At 44.3% G+C, this 20,448-nt stretch overlaps 1 protein-coding gene across 4 annotated transcripts in view; it reads right to left on the bottom strand.

Moving 5' to 3' along the window:
• Positions 1-20,448, bottom strand: part of ANKS6 (ankyrin repeat and sterile alpha motif domain containing 6) — a 381,649-nt gene that overhangs the window by 305,257 nt on the left and 55,944 nt on the right. For all 4 annotated transcript variants that reach the window (XM_078687780.1, XM_078687781.1, XM_078687783.1 and 1 more), the window contains exons 4-6: positions 15,617-15,821; positions 13,907-14,013; positions 3,392-3,540 (exon numbers count right to left, since the gene is read on the bottom strand). In XM_078687780.1, the coding sequence (XP_078543906.1) occupies positions 3,392-3,540; positions 13,907-14,013; positions 15,617-15,821 (461 nt within the window). The remainder of the gene's footprint in view (positions 1-3,391; positions 3,541-13,906; positions 14,014-15,616; positions 15,822-20,448) is intronic.

The raw sequence follows: 20,448 nt of genomic DNA, 5'->3' as shown, positions 1-20,448 counted from the left end.
GCATGTGAAAGTAAATTGCTAAGCAAAGCACAAGAACCAAGGGAAACATAATCAAGCAGGGTAGTTGGTTAGATCTTAGAGAGCAAAATATGCCATGAAACAGACCACCACATAAATGACAAAGCCCCAAATATTGACGTTTGGCCCTAATGTAGAATAACCTTCTACCAAAAAGGGACTGAAAATTGTCACAGACAGGACGAAAAAGCAAGCCATTCTGACAAATATTTTCTACAAATTAAATAAACTACAAAGCAAAAATGTATATTGGATGTAAACATTCTCGTTTCTAGGTATGAGGTGGAACCTTAAACCCTCAATATCTCTTGCTGAATTGGCAGGACCATCTGCACCAAACGCTTCATTCTCCTGCTCTCTTACACCCAGAAGGCGCATACTGAAAGGATGCAGAAAGGGGAACAAGTACTCAGAGTCCATTTGCACACCAATAACAGGAAAGAAAGGGAGACATCCACAAGTTGGAAGAATTAAAATTGAGACCCTTCTGTGTAGTAGACACAAGAGAGCCATGATAGCGACTGAGTAAGCTGGCGAATGTTGTCTATGGAGACAAAAGGCGAAAGACAACTGCCAGCAGTGACATGCAGATGGACCGCTATCCTTGATTTGGAGCAAAGTATGAAGGTCATTTTTTCCTTCCCTGACTCTTATATCTGCCTGCCACAGGAATAAAATGCCTATGTTCTGGCCTAAATATAAATATTTGGTCATGTGCTACATGTTTTTCCTGAGAAAAAGAGCACTGAGGTTTTTGACTAAAAACTTTTTACTACCAATCACATTTCGGATTTCAAGTGCTCAAGAGGGAACAAGAACACATTTTTGGTACAACCTGGGTACCTGATATTTAAAACCTCAATCTCCAACTTTAAATCGGCTCCAAAATTGTCCTCTTCAATTCATTCCTCAGTTGCTGGAACAGATGGAATCAGCAATCACTGCCTACTAATGTTGTCTAGTTGTATTGTAGTGTACTAAGTGTTTTAATTCTAAACATACTTCTATGATTTGGGTAAACAGATATGTTTCATGACCAAGGTCGATTTACAAGGTAAAGACCCATTCAAGAAGCACAGAGATTGCTTAGTGTAGAGTTACAATTCTGAACACTGTATCCAGAGTAACTTGTTCAAGAACCGAGGCTTCTATCACTGTTAGTGGAATTTTTACACTTGTTGTTTTTCTGATGTTTTTCTTTATCCAATCTTGTCGAGGCTGGGGGAGCGGGTGTTTGAAAAACTTATGCTAATAACAAAATATGGTACAATAGATTACTGGGTCTGTCGAAATTTCTTCACCAGCATTTTCTCAATTAACATGAGGCAAGTCGCTAAAATAGTGGCCAGGATCTTAACTTCTGAGTTCAGCAAGGAAATGGGTCTGTACAACCCACATTGCTTTTGGGGCTTGCCCTCCTTGTGTATGACCACAATAGTAGCCATCCATAAATCGGGGGGGAGGAGCACCTCCTTTGGGGCATCTGTAAAAAGCCTGAGGAGGTGGGGGGATAGAATATCCGAGTATTGCCTATAACATTTGGCAGGTAGCCCATTAGTGCCCGGGGTTTTCTCGGGCGCAGTTTTGCCTCTGCCTCCTGAACCTCTGTCAGTGACAGATCTTTGTCCAGGGCCTGTAAAGATTTCATTGTTGGCTGTCCAGGCTCTTCCCTTGCATCTATAGTGTGCAGTGAAAATTGAAAGGTTCTAATTGAAGGCAGGGGCATTTACATGGGGCTTGGTAGATGTCCAATGTCCAACAGAGGAAAGAAATGTCTGCATTATGGGTATCTGAGATGCAGGCAAGGCAAAGAAGTCTAGGGTCAGACGCCTTAACATGGGTCTCCTTCAAATTATACCTGTTGCTGTGAACAAGCTGTTCCTTTTCCCAACTACTTAATGATGGCATAAAAGTAATCAGACTGAAACTCAAGGAACAATTTCTAGAGGCAGTGCTGTGTTTTCTTATACTTGCAAGCATAGCATCTGGTATATGATATGTTTTTATTAAGACATTAGTTATTTATGGAGGGAGGAATACTTAACAGGTTGGTCTGGAAAAAACGTCAATGTAAACTTAAGTTCTTTAATTCACAAGAACTAGTAATCCAAAGTAATGTTAAATTGTAGGTGAACATGAACATGTATCTTAAGCTTTTAAAGAGAAGTTAAGATTTGGAATGCAAAAAAATAAAATAATCATACTGTTTATCTTACTGTTCTTACTGTGAGGCCACCTTACTAACATGTTATCAGAAAATTCCATTGAGCCTTTTTTCCCCTATCTAAATATGGTGTTCACTTGGTTAAATCTGTAAGCTGCCAGGCTTGTGTAAACTGTGAAAGGGAGCTATGGAGAATTTGGCTGTGTTCGGAGTCTCAAATGGAAAAGGGCCTAACGACATAGCACAAGAAAATTGTTTGCGCGTAGCAATAGCACTCCTGCCTAAGTTTCAGAGATGACTATGGAGCTATGTGCACTACGAATGAATGAGGAATGATCTCTTTCTTGCAGACACCACAAAGATAACATTATAAAGGAATGCCTGAGTGTGTTAGAAGGGAGTTTACCCTATTGTGAGGATGGGGATTTAGGTAAAGTATAGCATCTGTAAAAGGAACCACATTAGGTTTAAGTTGTTGGTACTTATCCAGATACCCTAGACCATTGCAGACTCAAAATGGACAAATACAAGTTGGGTGGGATGCAGTGGACCAAGCTACTCAACCTTGTTAGGAAGATTTGCCTCAAGCTCGGGGAGTAAATCCTGGAAGGAGCTGTCCCCCAGTATCTAGTTCCATATATAGCCTGACTGGATGGTAAATCCTACAAATTGTTTGCCAGGATAGATGCCAATTCAAGCAAGGTGTAGTTTAGTGAGGAGTATGAATCCTGCTGCAGCAGACTAAAAGTGATAGCCCAGGTCTAGCTTCATCTGCAAGGGTTGAGAAGGACCTGAGCATTCATACATAAATGCGTATATATTTACCAAGAAATAAAAAGCTCCCATTGCTCTCACCTGAGGTAAAAGTGTTAGGCAGAGGACATTTCTTAGGCCCAGTACAAAGGCATACTGATACAAGACCAAGTTATCAAGCTGGAAGAATGATTCAAGGAGGATTTTTTGTCCAGTAACATTCAATGCACAAGCCTAACACTGTCCAAAAGTATTTAAAAACAATGTTTAAAATCCATATCTGAAAAGAAATCATGTCCAATCTCTTACACACCAGAAAACAGTAGTATATCTCGAAGGTCAATGATTGCACAACAGTTTCTGGGCATGATCATCATCAGTAGAATTATGTTTTTCAGAATGTACAGTTTATAGACTTTTTTCCACTACAAGCACTGTACAGGAAAGTCATCTTACCTTCAAGCCTCCCTTATCATCTTGAGGCAGAGGGATGTTTAAAGATGGCTTACTTCTTGAGCGTGACAAATTTGATTTATTTTTCTGCTTGCTCTTCTCTTTGTCTACTTGCATACAGACTGATGCCAACAACCGCACAAGCTCAGTGTCTGGGAGGAAAAAATAAATACATTAGTCCAATTTCAGCATTTTGAGATCCTTATCTTATTTATTTGATAACATTTGTTCCACCCCTGAGCTATTCCTTTGATAGACTAACAGTGGTTAGAGGTACTGCCTTTCAGTGCTGGTAACTCTGAACCCTTAAAAATATAAACAGTCAGCTGTAACTTTCAACAAAACCCTTTTCCATGGAATGCTGCAAGGCGAATCAAACCCTGGGGTTCAGGCATTTGTACAGAGTACTGAAGCAGTGAAACGTATAACCCATGCAAGGGGTGGCATATTGTGTGTAGGGAACTACTGGGGACTATCCCATCTAGACAAGAAAACTATTCCCAAGATGGCCTCTTCAGTGATTTCCACTAGATGAGCAGCAGTTCTCTAAGAAAGAGAGCATAGCTCAGGGTTAATTACAGTCAAAGAAACTGCTGTCATTCAGCCTGGTGGGACCAAGCACAGAACAGCAAGAAATATTAAAAAAATGTTAGAAAACTTGGTCCCAGTAGTGCAGATATGTAAAAAAAACATTTCACGGTGTAATAACTTAAGCACAGGTTAAGTCAGCACTACCCTTAAACTGACAAGGAAAATAGTCCATACATCAATACTGACACATTTCCAATGACTTAAGAGTTGCAATGAATGTGCCCTTGGCTTCCTTCCTCCTTGACTTAATTTTTTTTCGAACTGCTTGCATCTCAACTTGGGACAAGACTCTAGTCACAGGAATGTGCAAGAGTACTTCATGCGATTGCTCTGCCAATATTTTGCACTGTAATTTTGCCCATATATATATTCCCAGCCACATTTTCTCAGGTTAAATGTGCCTTTTAATATCATTTTTTGGTCCAAGCTATTTCTAAGCCTAGTGATGGCTTTGCTTCCTTTTAACCACTAGTCCATCTATAATTCTCAGCATCCTCACCCACACACCTCTCCAGATTCAGACATATCACAGCTGGTTCCATCCTCCACACACTTGGCCAGCCACAGCCTTGATCTGATTATAGACACTATTAGATAATACTCTCTTATCTTTGAAATGGTCATACTTTCACGCTTTGCCCTTTTTCATCTCTTTTTTTCACATATTCTCAAAAAACTCTTTTCCCTCAAACTTTTGACAAAAGGTTTTCAAGATTCTTTCTGTCCTACCCCTCTAGATCATCTTTAATGAACACGTTTCTTACTTTCGGTAGCGCCTGATCTGTTATAAACCTTATTTAGCCGAAGATTCCTTAACTAAGAATTATCCCTAGGCTTCATACTGCATCCGGAAATATTTATGCACAGTACTCCTGTACGCCAGTAGGTGGCATTGTTCGGCTCCACATGTCGTTGTCCACACCGGACGTGATGTGCGCGGTGTCTACATAGGCAACCACCTCAGCAAGCTGACGCCAGTTTCTTTTCATGACTTTCCAGGCTGGGTGCCTGGAGCCATGAAGAACATTGATCACTGATGTGTGGCAACTAAGGCCCTAAAGGGGGAACAGCCCTATCCCTAGAAATGCATTCGCAGAGCGGGAGGATGGGTGGATCGTAAGGAAAATGCGGCTAGATAGAGTATCTACCAAATAAGGTCTTAGTAAAAGTAAGAAACTTGTTCATCTGAAAGAGGATACTAGCTGCAGATTCCTTATCTTGGGATAGATACCCAAGTAATGCCTCCCCAGGGGTAGGTCTGCGAAACATTTTCACACCAAGTCATGCAGAACTAAACGGGCAATCGGTCTGTCCTGACTGACCTGACTGGCTAGGCAGTAGTGCTTCGTGAACATGTGCAGAGAAGCCCATGTTACTGCCTGGCAGAAGTACAGGACCCGGGACTCCGTGTGCTAACGCAGTGGTCGCAGTCTTTGTTCTGGTGGAATGAGTACACAAAAACTCTGAGGGTTGCTTCTTGGCCAGTGTATAGAAGAGTTTAATATAGAGCATGATCCATGCGGAGATGGTCTGTTTCTGTACAACCTTCCCTTTCTTGGCTCCAACATACCACACAAAGAGTTGTTTGCCCACCCGGAACTCTTTTGAGCGGTCAAGGTAGAACGACAACGCTCTATTTGGGTCAAGTCGTATACGAAGGCTTCATTAAATGGGAGAAGCGGGTTTCAGGGGGTGACTCCAGCTAAAGCACCTCTATGAAGACATTAGTCCTGACTGCCACAGAGGGCAGGTTAAGGTCCGGGACCTCGGACGATCTCTTCACCACCATAGCAAATGAGGTTCCCTCCTTTGTAGCCAGTATCTGGGGAGGTGTCCAGTACACTGGCTTCTGCTAATTCCGCACAACAATTGTCCTCATTGGCGGTCTAGGGACCAGTATCCGTAGCGGTCCAGTGTCCCCTCCTAATCTTCTTTAAGTCCCAGCCCATAAGAATAGGACTCAGGCTCTGGCCTGTGTCAGAGTTGGGGATGAGAATAGGGGTGGTGTTGTCTAGAGCGTCGACAGCTGGGCCGGTACCGGGGGAGTTCGAGGTTTCTTCATCGGTCCAGATCCATCTGTGTATCCATGGGGTCGAGGGTGCGCCCGCCAGCGGAAGAACTGCAGGGGCCTCTTCAAAACCTGTAGGACCCGAATGCACTCCAGCTAGCGTGGGCTACCCAAATATGAGGTGCTGAGTTGGGCGGGGGTCGCTCCGACTCCCGGAAACTCAAGGAGGAGCAGAGACGACCCAGGCACATACTTACCCGCAGAGCCAGGCATCACGGTGTCAACTAGGGTTGCATGGTGCGACAGTCGATGCAGTTTTTGGCGTTGTGGTCGCGCTTAAGACACCAGAGACAGATAAGGTGCAGGTTCGACACCGATATTTGTCGGTGAGAGGTGCCGCTGGGCTTGAATCCAGCCTTCCTCGTAGACATCCTTGCCACAACAGGAGACAAGGTCTCAAATATCTTCGACAAAAGGGTTAAAAAACTGTCATGCAAAAAGTGACTAGAGTAGCTCCTTTCCAGGTCGGTGCGGACTGGTGCAGAAAAAAAAACTGATGTCAGGAAGCTGGGGTGGGGCCTATACAGACACGGCGCTCGTCACTTCCAGTGAGGGTGACGCTAACGCCATGTAGAGCTCATCAACGCCACCTACTGTCGCGCAGGGGTACCGCTCATGAAAAATTTCCCGATCCATCCTAATGCCTGGAGGTTATTCCGAGATAAGGATTCTGCGGCTATAACTCTCTATCAGAATACATTTTCTCCAGTAACAGTACACAATACTTCAACCTAAATCAAAAGAGACAAGTCCATGTCTCCTTTACCGCCTTGCCCCTCCAAATATTTTTCATCTACTCACCAACTCCCTCAGCCCAGTAATAGCCAATTTAGTACATCCTTCATTCTCAAATGTCTGTGCATTTACCTTTTAAATGCAGCCAACACCTGCACTCTCTCCAATGCATCTGTCAACATTTGGCCGACGTTTGGGGGTGCGGGGTTGTAAAGGACCCTCTGGTGCGAGTTCCCTTTTTACGTTTCTGGAGGTCGGGCTGCTGGGGAAGAGTTTCCCCAGCAGATAGTCTATTTTTTTTTTTAAAGGGTACTGAATGTAAAATTAGCTGATCCGCTCATTTAATCTGATGTTTGCTCAGGGGCATATCTCAAGCCGCGAGCACAGCACCTATTTTCAAGGGGGAAGTATCACTGGAAAGGGGGAAATCTCCTCTTTCCAATGAAAGCTCTTCCTAATGGATTTCTCCTTCTGGATCAACGCATGAGGGCTATCCTCGAGCAGGAATCCATCATCTAGACACTAGGGATTGTATTGCTGCTGGGAGAGCAGGCCTCATGTGCCCCCCCCAACCCTGCCCCCATTTGACTTTGTGCCACCACCCTGTGTGGTGGCGGTGGATAGGGGTATTCAACCCCAATCTCTCCCAAAGCCCATTACACTTGATACAGTTTCAATATACGAATAAATACGTTGTATACTGGAAGTGATCAAAATAAATGCAGTGCAGTTCAAACTATGCAGTACTTCTCGAGATCCGTGTTGAGCACTGGAAGTGTACAGCCGTAATGGAGTTCAGTCAAAAGCAAACATGGTTGCCGCCGTAGTCGACAGCGGCAGGTCACTGGAAGCCAATGGATCTGGAACACTGACAACTCAGCAGTCGCGGTTGCGGTACGGATTCCTGGTAGCAAAACATCGCCAACTCAGTTACCGACATGGTAGCTGGAAGGAGGACTCCACATCGGAGTTTCGTATGACCGTGGTCCATAGGACGGTCAGAGGCTGTCTTCGCCGAAAGGCTGAAGGTCTTTGGGGGCCCAGGACTCGGGTACAGCAGGCAGTCGGGTTGTACCTGGAGCAGAGGTAACGGAGGTCATTGGTGCTGGTTACAAAGGTCACCGGCAGCAGTCAGGTCACAGGTGTGATGCAGGGCAGGCAGCCACGTAGGAGGCGGTCATGCCAACGCTGCTGCTTTACGCTGTTGACGCCACTGGCAAGAGGGTACAGGCTCTCAGGAAAGGGTGTTGTTTCCAACGTGGGTTGTTGTGCTGAGAGGATCCCTCGAGTTGATGGAGGCATGCAGGAGTTGGTTCCACCAGGCTGGTGAACCAACAAGCCTTGGTTGCTGCACCGTTTGTTCTTCAGTGGTGAGTCTCGCATTGACATGTGTGTGCCAGTCCTTGACCACGGTATTTACATTGCTGGACGAGCACAAGGACTAGAGCGTCTAGCCCAAAGAGAGATTTTTGGCAATTTGCAGAAGGTTGGAGGGCTCTGGGGGTTCTAGGAGGCCTCACAAGGGTCAGGAAAGACAGCAGGTTGCAGAGGGCGAGTCTTTGGCAGAGGCAGAGGTTTGTGCTAGTTTCTTTTGCGTCGGATCTCTGTTCTTGAACCACAGAGGTCTTCTTCCATCGTCGTCTTGTGTCCGTCCAATATGAAGTCAGGTTCTCGGGGAGCCGCCTAAATACTGAATTTAGCAGCGTTTTTATGGGAGAACAGGTAGTAGTAGCCAACTGGCTGCTTACCGGTAGGGTGCCTACACCCTCTTTATGCGCACTCATGTGGGGGGTGGGGGCATACCCCAACTCCTAATAGGCTACTGTCCCCATCCTCAAGATGGCTGAAAAGTGGGGTTTATCTAGTCTGTCCCACCCGAGGGGTGGTACAGGGTGGAGATAGACCCACCTCCTAATTTACCCGCCACTTCTCCAGCTATAAGTGGGGAAGGACTGGTGTGTCGCCAGTTGCTTCTAACAGCAGCGGCTGGGGCGGGGTTCAAAGGCTGCAGGACCTGTGAAGTTCCAGCTTCTGCCAAGGCAGATCCTGCATGGGGAAGGTGGGACCACCTCCGCCACAGCAGGCATTGTCTCTGGATCCACCAAGCACACCAACAACCAGACAGAAGACATCAAGAACTTCAACAGTTGAATCACTGCCTGCACCGACTCCCTGGTACCCCCTCAAAGTGGCAAGACAAGAGCATGGGCACAAGCTAGCTGGTACACAGAAAACCTTAGGATGAGAAAACGGTACTACAAACAACTAAAGCTCAAGTGAAGAATGATCCCAGGCTCTGTAAACAAGGACAACTTTAAAGCTGCTCTGAGATGCTATCACCATCATCAATGATTTCACTGTGACTACTGCCACCTACGACAACATCACCCCCTTGCAAGACCTCTGCGATAAGCTCTCGGAATTCTTCTGCAACAAGTTCACAGACATACACAGCAACTTCGAACCTCAACCGGACTGTAGGAAAGTAGTATCTGCTTCTTATGGTTATCCCCACTTTTTGCTGATGTCACACTGTTTTTGGTCTAGTCTGACTTGGATCCTGCTATCCAGGACCCCAGTCTATCTGTTTTCTCCCTTAAATTGCAATGCATGTTCTTTAGGTACATTCCAGATAGGATTCAGAGGTAACCTTATCAGTCCCTAGTATATGGTACCCCATGTACCCAGGGCATAGGTACCCCAGAGGCCTCCCATGGGCGGAAGCATGTATTATGCCACCCATGAGAAGCCATCCAAATTGACACGACAGGCCTGCTACTGCAGACTGTATAAGATGGTGCTTGCACCACTTACTGAGATATAGGTTCAATATATCCATCTAAATCCCTACACTTAAATATCTATCAGTCACCCCTATGGCAGGCCTTATCAATCTTGAAGGCAGGGTGCTGGGTTTTATATGAGAGGGTGCTCCTGCATGAGCAGGGACCCTCTGCAGCCTTCGGAGACCATTCTCCGGGGTTGTCTGTGATGCAGCCAGACATATGTGTTTAAGTGCTTTATAACCTCGTGGTAAATGCTAACTTTAAAACTGCTGCTTAGAAACACGTCATGTTTGGTGTGAAACACCGCGGTATCATTCCTCCACACCAGTAACAGACGTGGGAGGTATGATTCCACCGTTCTGAAGGGACATATATGGGTCACCTGTCTACCCGGTACCAGCTTTCTCGACCTGGGATGGATTCTGCCAGTCACAGAGACAGGTCTGCCCTCCTGCTGCTGAGCCAAGCTTGCGCAGAGGAAGGCATGACAATAGGCATCCTGTCACAGGGAGGTGTAACCACCTCCCAGACAGGATTTAGTGTATTGGGGTTGGGTGCACTCTCTTGAGTGCCAGAAAGTCTGCACTAGGGGCACATTTGGTGTCCCCGTGCATAGTCCAGCTCAAACCAGTTCTGGGAGTCATTGGCTCCTGCTCTGGCGCGAAACTGGACAAAGGACATGGGTGTAGCCACCCCTCTGTCCTGCCCCTCCCCTAGGAGGGCCCACAGAATCTTTCTAACCCCTTCCCATGGGCATAAAGTGGGTTACCTGACTACAGGACTTTAGATTTTACCTGGACAAGATTCTGCTAAGAAGAAATCAAGTACTTCAACTGCCTGCATGACACTGGACGACTGACAAATCTCCCTTGGAGTAAATGAGTTACTCCCCTGCAAAAGCAGGCACCTAAACGCATCTACCCGGTTTGCTTCTCCCGAGCTCCTGAGGACTCCGAAGATTTCAGCAACACAGGAGGCGGGTTCCCGAAGGTCCCTGAGGTTGATCTGCCCATTGAGCGATTCTGAGACCAGTATCCCTCGTGGGGACCGTGCAACCCGAACCCCTGTGCACCGCGTACATTTGCAGTTGCATATGCTTAGTGACGATTCCTGAGCCTGTGCTTTGGACTCCGTGTAGTCCCGACCCCGAGCAGTATTTGCACCGAAGATTTCTGGCCTCCACTCTCCTAGTGTCCTGTGGGCTGGTGCTTTGCAGACTTGCTTGAGGTCTCCTCACGATCACTGGTCCGTTGGCCTGTGGGTCCTGGCGAGGGTCACCTTGTTAATTCTTGGGCTTACTTGGTTGCTCCAGATGTGCCCCGAATCCCCATTGCTTAGAGAGTCCCCTGGATCTTGCTGGTACACACCGTAACCTGTTTCCTCTGACGGCGTGGGTTGCAGTTGCCAAGACTTGTTGGTGCTCCAGCCGGACATCAACCCCTCAGCTCTCAATATCCTTCGTGGGCCAGCTCACCTCCGGATCCTGGTCATCCTAGACGTATCCTGGTCCCCGTGGCTGCAGAGTCAAGCAACCCTTCTTCTCACCTCAAGTACCCGACATCGGTGGGCATTCGACTACCGAGCCAATGGTCACCTGAAGTGACCCAGACTCTGTCCCCTTTGCTTTCAGGTTCCTCTCACCTTGAATCCAGGCTTGGATTCCACCGGACACTCTTCACCTCCCTGGCAGCAGTACTTCTTTGCAGCTCTCCATTGAAAACAACAGAGGTTTCTGACACCACTGGCACCTATAAACCTGGCTCCTCTGGGATAAGTAACACGGGTACCTCGGTACTCACTGGTGGGTTGGCCTTAGAACCTCCTAAGTTCCAAAGGGTTTGCTCCAAGTCCTCTAAGAAGTGTCCTTAACTTGTAATTGTCCAACCACGACTTTCCCATAGAGTTGTACGGAGCACGTGTCTGTGTTTCCTCACTGCATCCGTCCTCCGTGGGCACCCTGTGTCACTCCTCTGGGTGGTTCCTTGGGGTCCCAGCAATTCTACGTGCTCTAGGCACTGTGTCTAGTCAAGTCATTGTTGTTATACCATTTTATTAGTATATGGTTCGGTCTCCCCCTGGAGCCCGCTGTGTATTGTGCTATTTACGAATGATCTATTGATTGAGTATTGTATGCTTTGTGCCCTAGTCTCACATAGAGACTAGCAGAGAGTGTTATATTAATAAATACATATTTTTAAATAGAAACTGTGTGATTCTCCCTTCATTTAGGCATTTAGGAGGTGGTATTCTGGTAAAACAAGCTGCTTTACATTCCTTCAAGATTAAGTCTGAAGGCTGCTCTCCATAGCTACCACTAGGATAGCTTTCAATAAAGGTTATCTTTGACCTCATACATCATAAGGGTCGTGTGGACTGGTACAAGGTGCCCCCTTAAATAAATGGACAGCATATACCAACCCACCTTCTCACACTGACCATGAAGCAAGTCTTCCCATTTCAGATGAAGAACAAACACTGACCACATAGCCTGTCACCCTCATAGATGAGACTAGAGCCACCATAAATTCCATCCACTCAGGGTTCCTGTCAGACCCCTATTAGCAAAGCTATCACTCCGATCCTCAATGTCTCAAACGACTCTGCCACCTTCCCTGAAACCTGGAAATATGCAGCTGTCGCCGGCCTTGTCATGAAAACATCTTCAGACTGAGCCAAGCTGTCCAACTACAGACCAATCTTCCTCTTCCATACAAGGCCAAGGATTTAAAGAAGCTCACCAACAAATGCTTCACTGACCACCTCGTCAACCACCAGCTCCTAGATACCACAAAGTATGGATTAAGATCCAACCACATTACAGAAAAAGCCCCTATCGCCACAACAGATGACAACTGCATGGTCCTGGACCAAGGGGAAATGGTAGCCCTCATCCTACAAGACCTCTATGCGGCCTTCAACGCCATATCACACCCCATCCTTATCAGACGCCTTCACAAGATTGGCAATCCAAGAAATGCACTCCGCTGGACCTGCTCCTTTCTGACAGAAAGAACACAGTCATCATAGCACCATACACCATGGAAGCCCAAAAACACATATGCGGAGTGCCCCAAGGTTCATCCCTCAGCCCTACCCTCTTTAACCATACATGACCCTGCAAGGCAACGTCATCCAAACGAACAACATCAGCATCCTCCTGGGCTGACAATACAGAACTTCTACTGTCCCTCTCGGACAAAATCTCCAGAACAAGGAAGAGGTTTAGCACTTGAATGATGGTAGTAGCTACTTGGATGAAATCCAACTGTCTCAAACTCATCAACAACAAAACAGAAGTAGTGATCGATGGAAAAAAAACCTCATCGTGGGACTCTACCTACAGCCAGTCCCAACACCCAAGCCAGGAACCTCAGGATCATTATTCACAACAAACTAGACATGATTGCACAAGTCAACGCGACCCTGAGGATGATGAAGAAAACCTTCAAATGGCAGCTTGTGCAACACAATACAAACTGTAACCCATGCCCTTGTCACTAACAGACTGGAAAATGACAACGCCCCCTACGTCGGAATCACCAAACATTTCACCAGAAGACTACAAACCAGCCATAATGCCGCAGCCATACACAACCTCAACCTTTGTCGCAAGGCACATATTCCACAATACCTTAGGAAACTATACTTGCTCCCAACACAAAAACGTGCCCAATGCAAACTCCCTACCCACACATTCAAATCACACAAAAAAACACGCCCTGACTACCTGAAAAGTTGCATCACCTTCCACCAATCACCCAGACGGCTCTGCTGGAAGGCTACTCACACATATTCCACACATGAGCAGAAACAGAGCCGTGGTGAAGCCTTCTCTCACATTGCTCCTAAACTTTGGAACGACCTCCCACTTCACATCAGAGCCTCCTACTCATTTCAAGAGTTCCGTAAGAACCGGAAGACCTGGTTCTTTGATTTACACCCTCCCCACCCTAAGAGGTGAGACTCTCTTAAGTCCTCAAGGGTATTGAGAATTCTATAAATACACATAAGATAAGATAACATAACAACTCAGAACTAAACTTCTAGATGTTAGGACTATCAAATGCTTGTGGTTTAATGTATCATATTTCTACATCCCCCTCTTCTTTAAATCATACCATATTGTGATACAAAGTTTTGCAAAAAGAATAACAATTCACCTAATATCAATTAAGGGTACAAGAACAGCAAGAGGAGATAACTGGATAAATTAAAAAAAGGCAAGCAGGTTATCACAGGAAAACTTAGCAATAATTCAACCCAACCAAATAATTTAACCAATTAAATTAACATCCAAGGTTTTTATTTTTTCCCATAAGAACCACAAGGAAGACTTACCTGGATCATTAAGTAACATTACCAGATCAAAGGCAGTGTATCCATTTTTTGCACGCAGGTTGACGTCAGCGCCTTGATTTAACAGATATAGAACAACTTCTTTATTGCTTTAAGAAAAGAAATAGAAAAATACCAGTCAAACGATTTACTTCTATTTTGAAGTTTCAAATAACTGCAAGTGAACATTCAACAGAAATAGCAAAGTAAATAAGGCTGCTCTATAAATGTCATTGCGTGGATGAATAACCATGCTTCTGACTGGAAATAATTGAAAAATAATCTGTAATTCATTAAAAAATCCATTTCAAATTATGGTTCTAATGAATAAATCAAACTGAACTAGTAATAGTAGCTGCTTCTGCATGGTACAAAGCAATGTTTTAAGGGCTGTTCACACCAGAGTGCCCTTTGAAGAATTTGTTTGAAGATAGCGGATTAACATTTAATAATCAAACGCACTGCCTCTTTATAAAGGGTAATGTTCCACGCATCTTAATCCTTGCATCTGCAGAAACATGAACATGTCTGTGTTACAAGAAAACAAGTGATTCAATTGTACCTTAAATGTACACGGTCCCATAATCCAAATACAAGCAAAGACTGTTCTGAATAACAGATTAACCTTCGAAAGCAAAACAGGGACAAGAGCAAGCCTTCCATAGTGAGAGTGAACTTGAATATGTTGGAGATAGGGATATTTCTTAATAGACTTTCCCAGGTCAGTTCGTAATGCTCTGACAAACCTGAACCTTTGCTACCTAGTCTCCTTCAAAACTGCAGCTGCCAAGCACAAATTCACTAAGTCCTAGCTATCTGCTCAATCAATATGTAACAGATCTTACATTTGCACAAGAATTAGCAAAGCCAGATGTTAATCAAGAAAATACCATCTGTCTTGATCCTCTTATAACTGTGTGGATGCACTAAACATCTTGGAAAACACAATACAATAATTGTGCCTTCTGCCACTCTTTTCTAGAATTTGCATATTTCTAACCACCTGGATGTTTCAAAGACTGCAAATCGGTAACAGAATTGTTCATTGTATCACAAAACAAACCCGAGATTAATAAACATTTTGTACTGTCAGCAAACATATTTTAGACATGTTAAGAAGTAGAACGCCAGAGAGTGAACACCCTTGATTTGTGATATTACCAGGATAAGGCAAATGTGTGAGAATAAAGTTTAATTTTTGACCCCAGTAAAGTACATTGTCCTTTTGGCGAGGAGCAAACACTTTAGTAAATTTCACACAAGGATTTGCACATGACCTTGTTTGTTAAGAAGTTATCACTACTGAAGTACAATATCATAAACCAACAAATTTCATAATATAATATGTTCTCTTTCTCAGTGAGATCTATAATGCAAATATCACATTAATGTGGTATACTTTTAGACTTTTCTAGCTATTATAAGCAGGCGTCCCTTTTTCATTGCTCTAACAGCTTTAAATTAAATTGGCATTCTTAGTTTAGCATTAGACCCTTTTCTGATCAACAATGCTGTGTACATAACATCCGGCCTTAAACAATGTAGTACATGTAATTTTGTGAACTATACTGTTCTATTCAATTCAGTACAGAAAGAGAAACAATCTACGTGTCTTCCACAGTGGGTTCTGTACTTGAGAGAATCCTTGTTCATATGACAGGTAAGAAAACATACACTAATATGCACGCCCAGTTACCAGAGTTAGGTATTCACCCATGATAAGTGGCTTGCATGAGCGCTGTCCATGCGTGGACATTATCTTGCTTGTTGATATCTGCATTTCTCTCGATAAGCAGCTCCACCAAGTCCAATTTCCCAGTCACTGCAGCGATCATCAAAGGTGAAGCCCCTTCCCCATTAACGATATTGACTTGATTTGGATCTTCATCCACAATCTCTTTTACAAGCTGAATGTTTCCTGTAAAGATTGACAATACATCAGTGAACATAAGGAAATGTAGCAAAAGTACAGTACACACAGATCTGCTGAAACCCAAATAATTATCACACTGGCACCTTTCAGATCTCTTTAGGTTATGACTAAAGCTCCCTGTTTTCCGTTTTTACAGATTTTTACAGATAAATACAGAGAGAAAACATTTATTTTCTTGCCTGTATTTATTTCTAAATATGGATAAAAACGGAAGTTGAGTTGCTTTTTCAGTAATTATTGATACTGTCTGCCATGACTGCCAGGTCAATAGCTGTGGGAATTGACAGGTAAGGAGATTAAAAAAGAAAGGAATTTTAGTAAAGAGGCTTTAACACCAGTAGCTATGCACAAGGTTGATACTGAAATGCACATATTTCCATATAAGTACATTGATTTATCTTCTGCTGGTGTTCACAGTATTGAAACCTGGCAGGGATTCAAGCACAAGTGCATATTTATCCGTTAAAGAAATGTGGAAATATACTAATTTAAGGTTAATTTTTCTACCAAACCCAAAGTAAGTATGGATAAATACAGATACAATTAACAAAAAATAAATATGGATAAATACAGATGGAAATGTCATAAAAATAAATATCATAAAACCGGGAGCCCTAGTTATAACGCTTCAAAAGTGGCATGTTTTGAAAACGGTAAGGCTTTTAACTAGAAGATACAAAGAGCCAACAGTACAACTCACAAGAGTAGGATATAGAGTACAGAGAGAGCACTGCACAAGTGAACAGCACCAAGAAGGTACCACTAATTACATAAAATTATAAAATAACAAGCATACTGGAATTAACACATTTGTCAGACTGCAGGGAGATAGGAGACAGAGACCTAGAAGGCAAGGCAACAGTAGTCGATATCACATCAAAGCATAAAAACACAGTATTCCAAATACCTACGGCAGTGTAGTTCAAGATATTAATAATGGTACACATCCTGTACTAGCTTGCAACAAGGGAAGAGATTGAAAGGCAACTACCAAAATAGCAGACCAAATCGTTGAAAATGTTTTAGACTTGCAAGTCCACTGCTCTAACCTTTGCTCACTAGGCCATGAACAGTAGCAATACGCAGGGGCCAATAGTCTCCTCACGGAGTTTGTAAGACCGGACTCCCTTTGGTGTGATCTTACCCCGAACGTTTTGCATTCTCCCCTGCTGTTTGCTGAAATTCGATTTTCCTAGCTTTAGGACTATTTGCACTTTACCACCCCTAACAGGTGCTGGTGTGCTTGTGCTCTCTTCTCTCCTTTAAAATGGTAAAATTGGCTTGCACTCATATGGCACATTGAATTTACTTATAAGTCCCTAGTAAAGTGGTACTACTTATACCAAGAGCATGTAAATGAAATACTACTAGTGGGACTGCTGCACTTATTTTGCCAACCACTTAAGTAAAACTTTAAACCCGGTATCAGACCTTTCATTGCAGCCTTTCTGTAGCTTCAAACTGCCAATACGACCTGGTAAAATAAACCTTTTGCCAGGCCCAAATCTCACTGTTTAATACATACATGTCACCCCCTAAGGTAGGCCCTAAACAGCTCATAGGGCAGGGTGCATTGTATTTAAAAAGTAGGGCATGTGTTTTACGTTTTACAGGTTCTGGTAGGGAAAAATGCCTACATTTGTTTTACACTACTATGAGACCTACCTCTTCCATAGGATAACATTGGGTTACCTTATTACACTTAATAAGTGCGAACCTTAAATTGGAAACAGGTAGAAATATCATATTTGGTCTCAAAAGAATTGCAATTTAAAACCCTCTTTGATGGAAAAGTGGGATTTTAAGTGGCATTCCTGAAAAATACCACTTTTAGAAAGTTTTCTTGTCCTAACCATTTGGTGCCTGCGACCTATGTCCAGGGCCACATGACCATCAATATTTGGTAGTTGGCCTTTATGTATACCTCCCAGACAGTGAGACAAAGGTGTTGGCATTAAGGACCATCCTGCCAGGAATATAATTGTGCTTCTGAATAAATGTTAATTCGGCAATTATACTGGTTTTTAGAACTCGTCACATTTCACGGGCCCCCACTTAGCTTTAGAAGTACCTCGCTGTCTCCATGCGAAGGCCTGCTCTCTATCACACCTAGTTTTTAGAGAGCGAGGACTAACAATGATGAAGCATGACATCTGGTGGTGTGTGAGGACAGTCCTTCATCTTTTGTGGGATGCCAGCGTCCACAAAGTAAATTCTGCCAAATTTAGTTTTAGTCAATTTTTACTCGAGAGTAGCTTCTTTTTGTGTATTCATTATAGATTGGAGGCCAGCTTGCTCCGAGCACCCAGCGCCTCTTGTTCCCTCCGTTTGGAGTTCCTAGGGTTAGTGTGTTGCATGCTAAACAGATTGCCCATTTCTATCCTGTAAAGGGTGACTGTAGCATTCAATAGGGGTACAAACAAATTTCCAGACAAACAGAAAGGAGAAGTCAGCAGTGATGGCTATGCCACCAAAGAAGTTCAAGTAAACCAAAATACAGAGGGACTCGAAACATTGGTTGATGGTGATCCAGAATCTAGGTGGGGAAGTTCCTGGTGAAGACATGGCAGAATCAAACTCTTTTGACTGGTTGTGAATGTTTGATTTATTCAGCGTTCTGTCCATCATTTGTTGCTGCAGCACTTTCCACTCTAGGTGGAATGGGTCTGCCCAGAAGTGGGCCCCTGGCTTGCTGGGCCACTGGATTCAAGCTAGCCTGGCTTCTGAGGGGTGTAACCTCAAAACCGGTCCCAGTATGCTTGTTTCCTGTCCAGGGAGGACCCAGCTTGGCGGTTTGGGCTGGACTGTTCCCATGAGGATCTGGGTCAAGACTGATTTGCATATGGCTGGGTCCAAACTGGGATGACACAGTGAGCAAAAGAACGATGAATGTAACCGAGATCTCTTGATTGGGGGTGAATGTTTGATTCATTCAACATTTTGTACATCATTTGTTGCCGCGGCACAGAATCAAACTCCGACACAGGCAGATTCGATGCACCGTTAAAGCCCAGATTGAGGACTCATCCAAACAAGCATTGGCATAGCCAATATTTCTCGCCTTTGGGGCGTTTTAAGTGTTTAGACAGAGCTATTGACTTTGTTAACGTTTTCAATATGTGTTGTAGAGCATTGTGAATGTTGTGCAGCATGTTTCATTTGGTTTAAGTTATAATAAAAAAAAGTGTTATAGCTATTTCTGTCACCTTATATCTAACCGAAAAAACATTATATACAGCTGAAGTATTGTACTAAAAACCTAAATTAATACAAAAAATGTGTTCTAGTTTATTTGTTTATGCAATGCTGTCAATTTCTCCTTGCTTGTTGCAAATAATTTTTGTTATAGTTTTATTGTTAGGTGTGGGATATAAACAGCGGGAGTGTGGATGTTGTGAAATAGTATTTTAATTAGATAGGAGTAGGGGAGAGTTATTTGTGGAGAATTAACAGATGTCAAATTTTTATTCCAAACTGAAGTGGTGTGGAGTGATGCTGAGGTGGTTGTGAGTAGTGGCGGAGGTGGTGCTCAGGTGATCCAGAATGATATTGAGGTGATGCTGAAGTGGTGGTGCGCTGGTTCCGAGGTGATGCTTAGGTGACGCTGAATGATACATAGGTGGTACTGAGTGATGCTGAGGTGGTGCTGAGTGAGGTTGTGGTGATGAGTTATGCCGGTGTTGTGTAGCTGAACTGGTGCTTATGTGGTGCCAAGTGATGTTTTTGTTCTGTGTTGAGAAGCTGCTGTATGGATGCTGAAGTGGTGCAGTGTTGGTTCTGAATTGCTGCTGGTGTGGAGCTGTGCAGGTGCTGAGCTGCTGTTGCACTGGTGGTGGTGCACTAATGTGGAGGTAGTGATGTGCTAGCGTGGATAATGAGGTGTTGCTGCAGTGCATCTGAGGTAGTGCTGCGCTGATGGTGACTTGTTGCTGCATTGGTGGTGGTGGTGCACTGATGAGGAGGTATTACTGTGTTGATGCCAATATTGTTATGTGGTGATAAGGTGCTGAGGTGGTGCTGTGCTGGTGCTTAGGTGATGCTGAGTGATGCAGAGGTGCTGCTTAGTAATGCTGTGGTGGTGCTGAGGATGCTGTGGTGGTAGTGAATGATACTTAGGTGGTGCTGAGTGATGTTGAGGTGGTACTGAGTGATACTTTGTTGGTGCTGTGTTTGTGTTTAAGTGGTGCTTAGTAATGTAAGTCTGGTGCTGCGCTGGTGCTGAGGTGATGCTGCACTGGTATTGATGTGGTGCTGTGTTAATGCTGAAATGGTGCTGCATTAGGGATTATTTGCTGCTGAGGGGGTGCTGCGCTGGTTCTGAGTTGGTGCTGTGCTAATTCCGTGGTGGGGTGAGTCAGTGCTGCATTGCTGCTATGCTGATGCTTGACTGGTGCTGTGGGGTGAAGGAAACACGCACCACAGCGGTGCAGTGAGGTGAAAGGAAGCACGCACCACAGCTGTGCAATAAGGTGATAGCAAGCACGCACCACAGCTGTGTACTGGGGTGAAAGGAGGCACACACCACATATCTGCATTGTGCAGTGTTGTGAAAGGAAGCACGCGCCACTACTGTACAGTGGGGTGAAAGGAAGCACTCACCACAGCTGTGTAT

This window comes from Lissotriton helveticus, chromosome 4_1, assembly GCF_964261635.1.
Source record: "Lissotriton helveticus chromosome 4_1, aLisHel1.1, whole genome shotgun sequence".
Lineage (NCBI taxonomy): Eukaryota > Metazoa > Chordata > Amphibia > Caudata > Salamandridae > Lissotriton > Lissotriton helveticus.
Note: the sequence above shows the minus strand (reverse complement) of the source record. Positions and strands in the feature narration are given on the sequence as shown.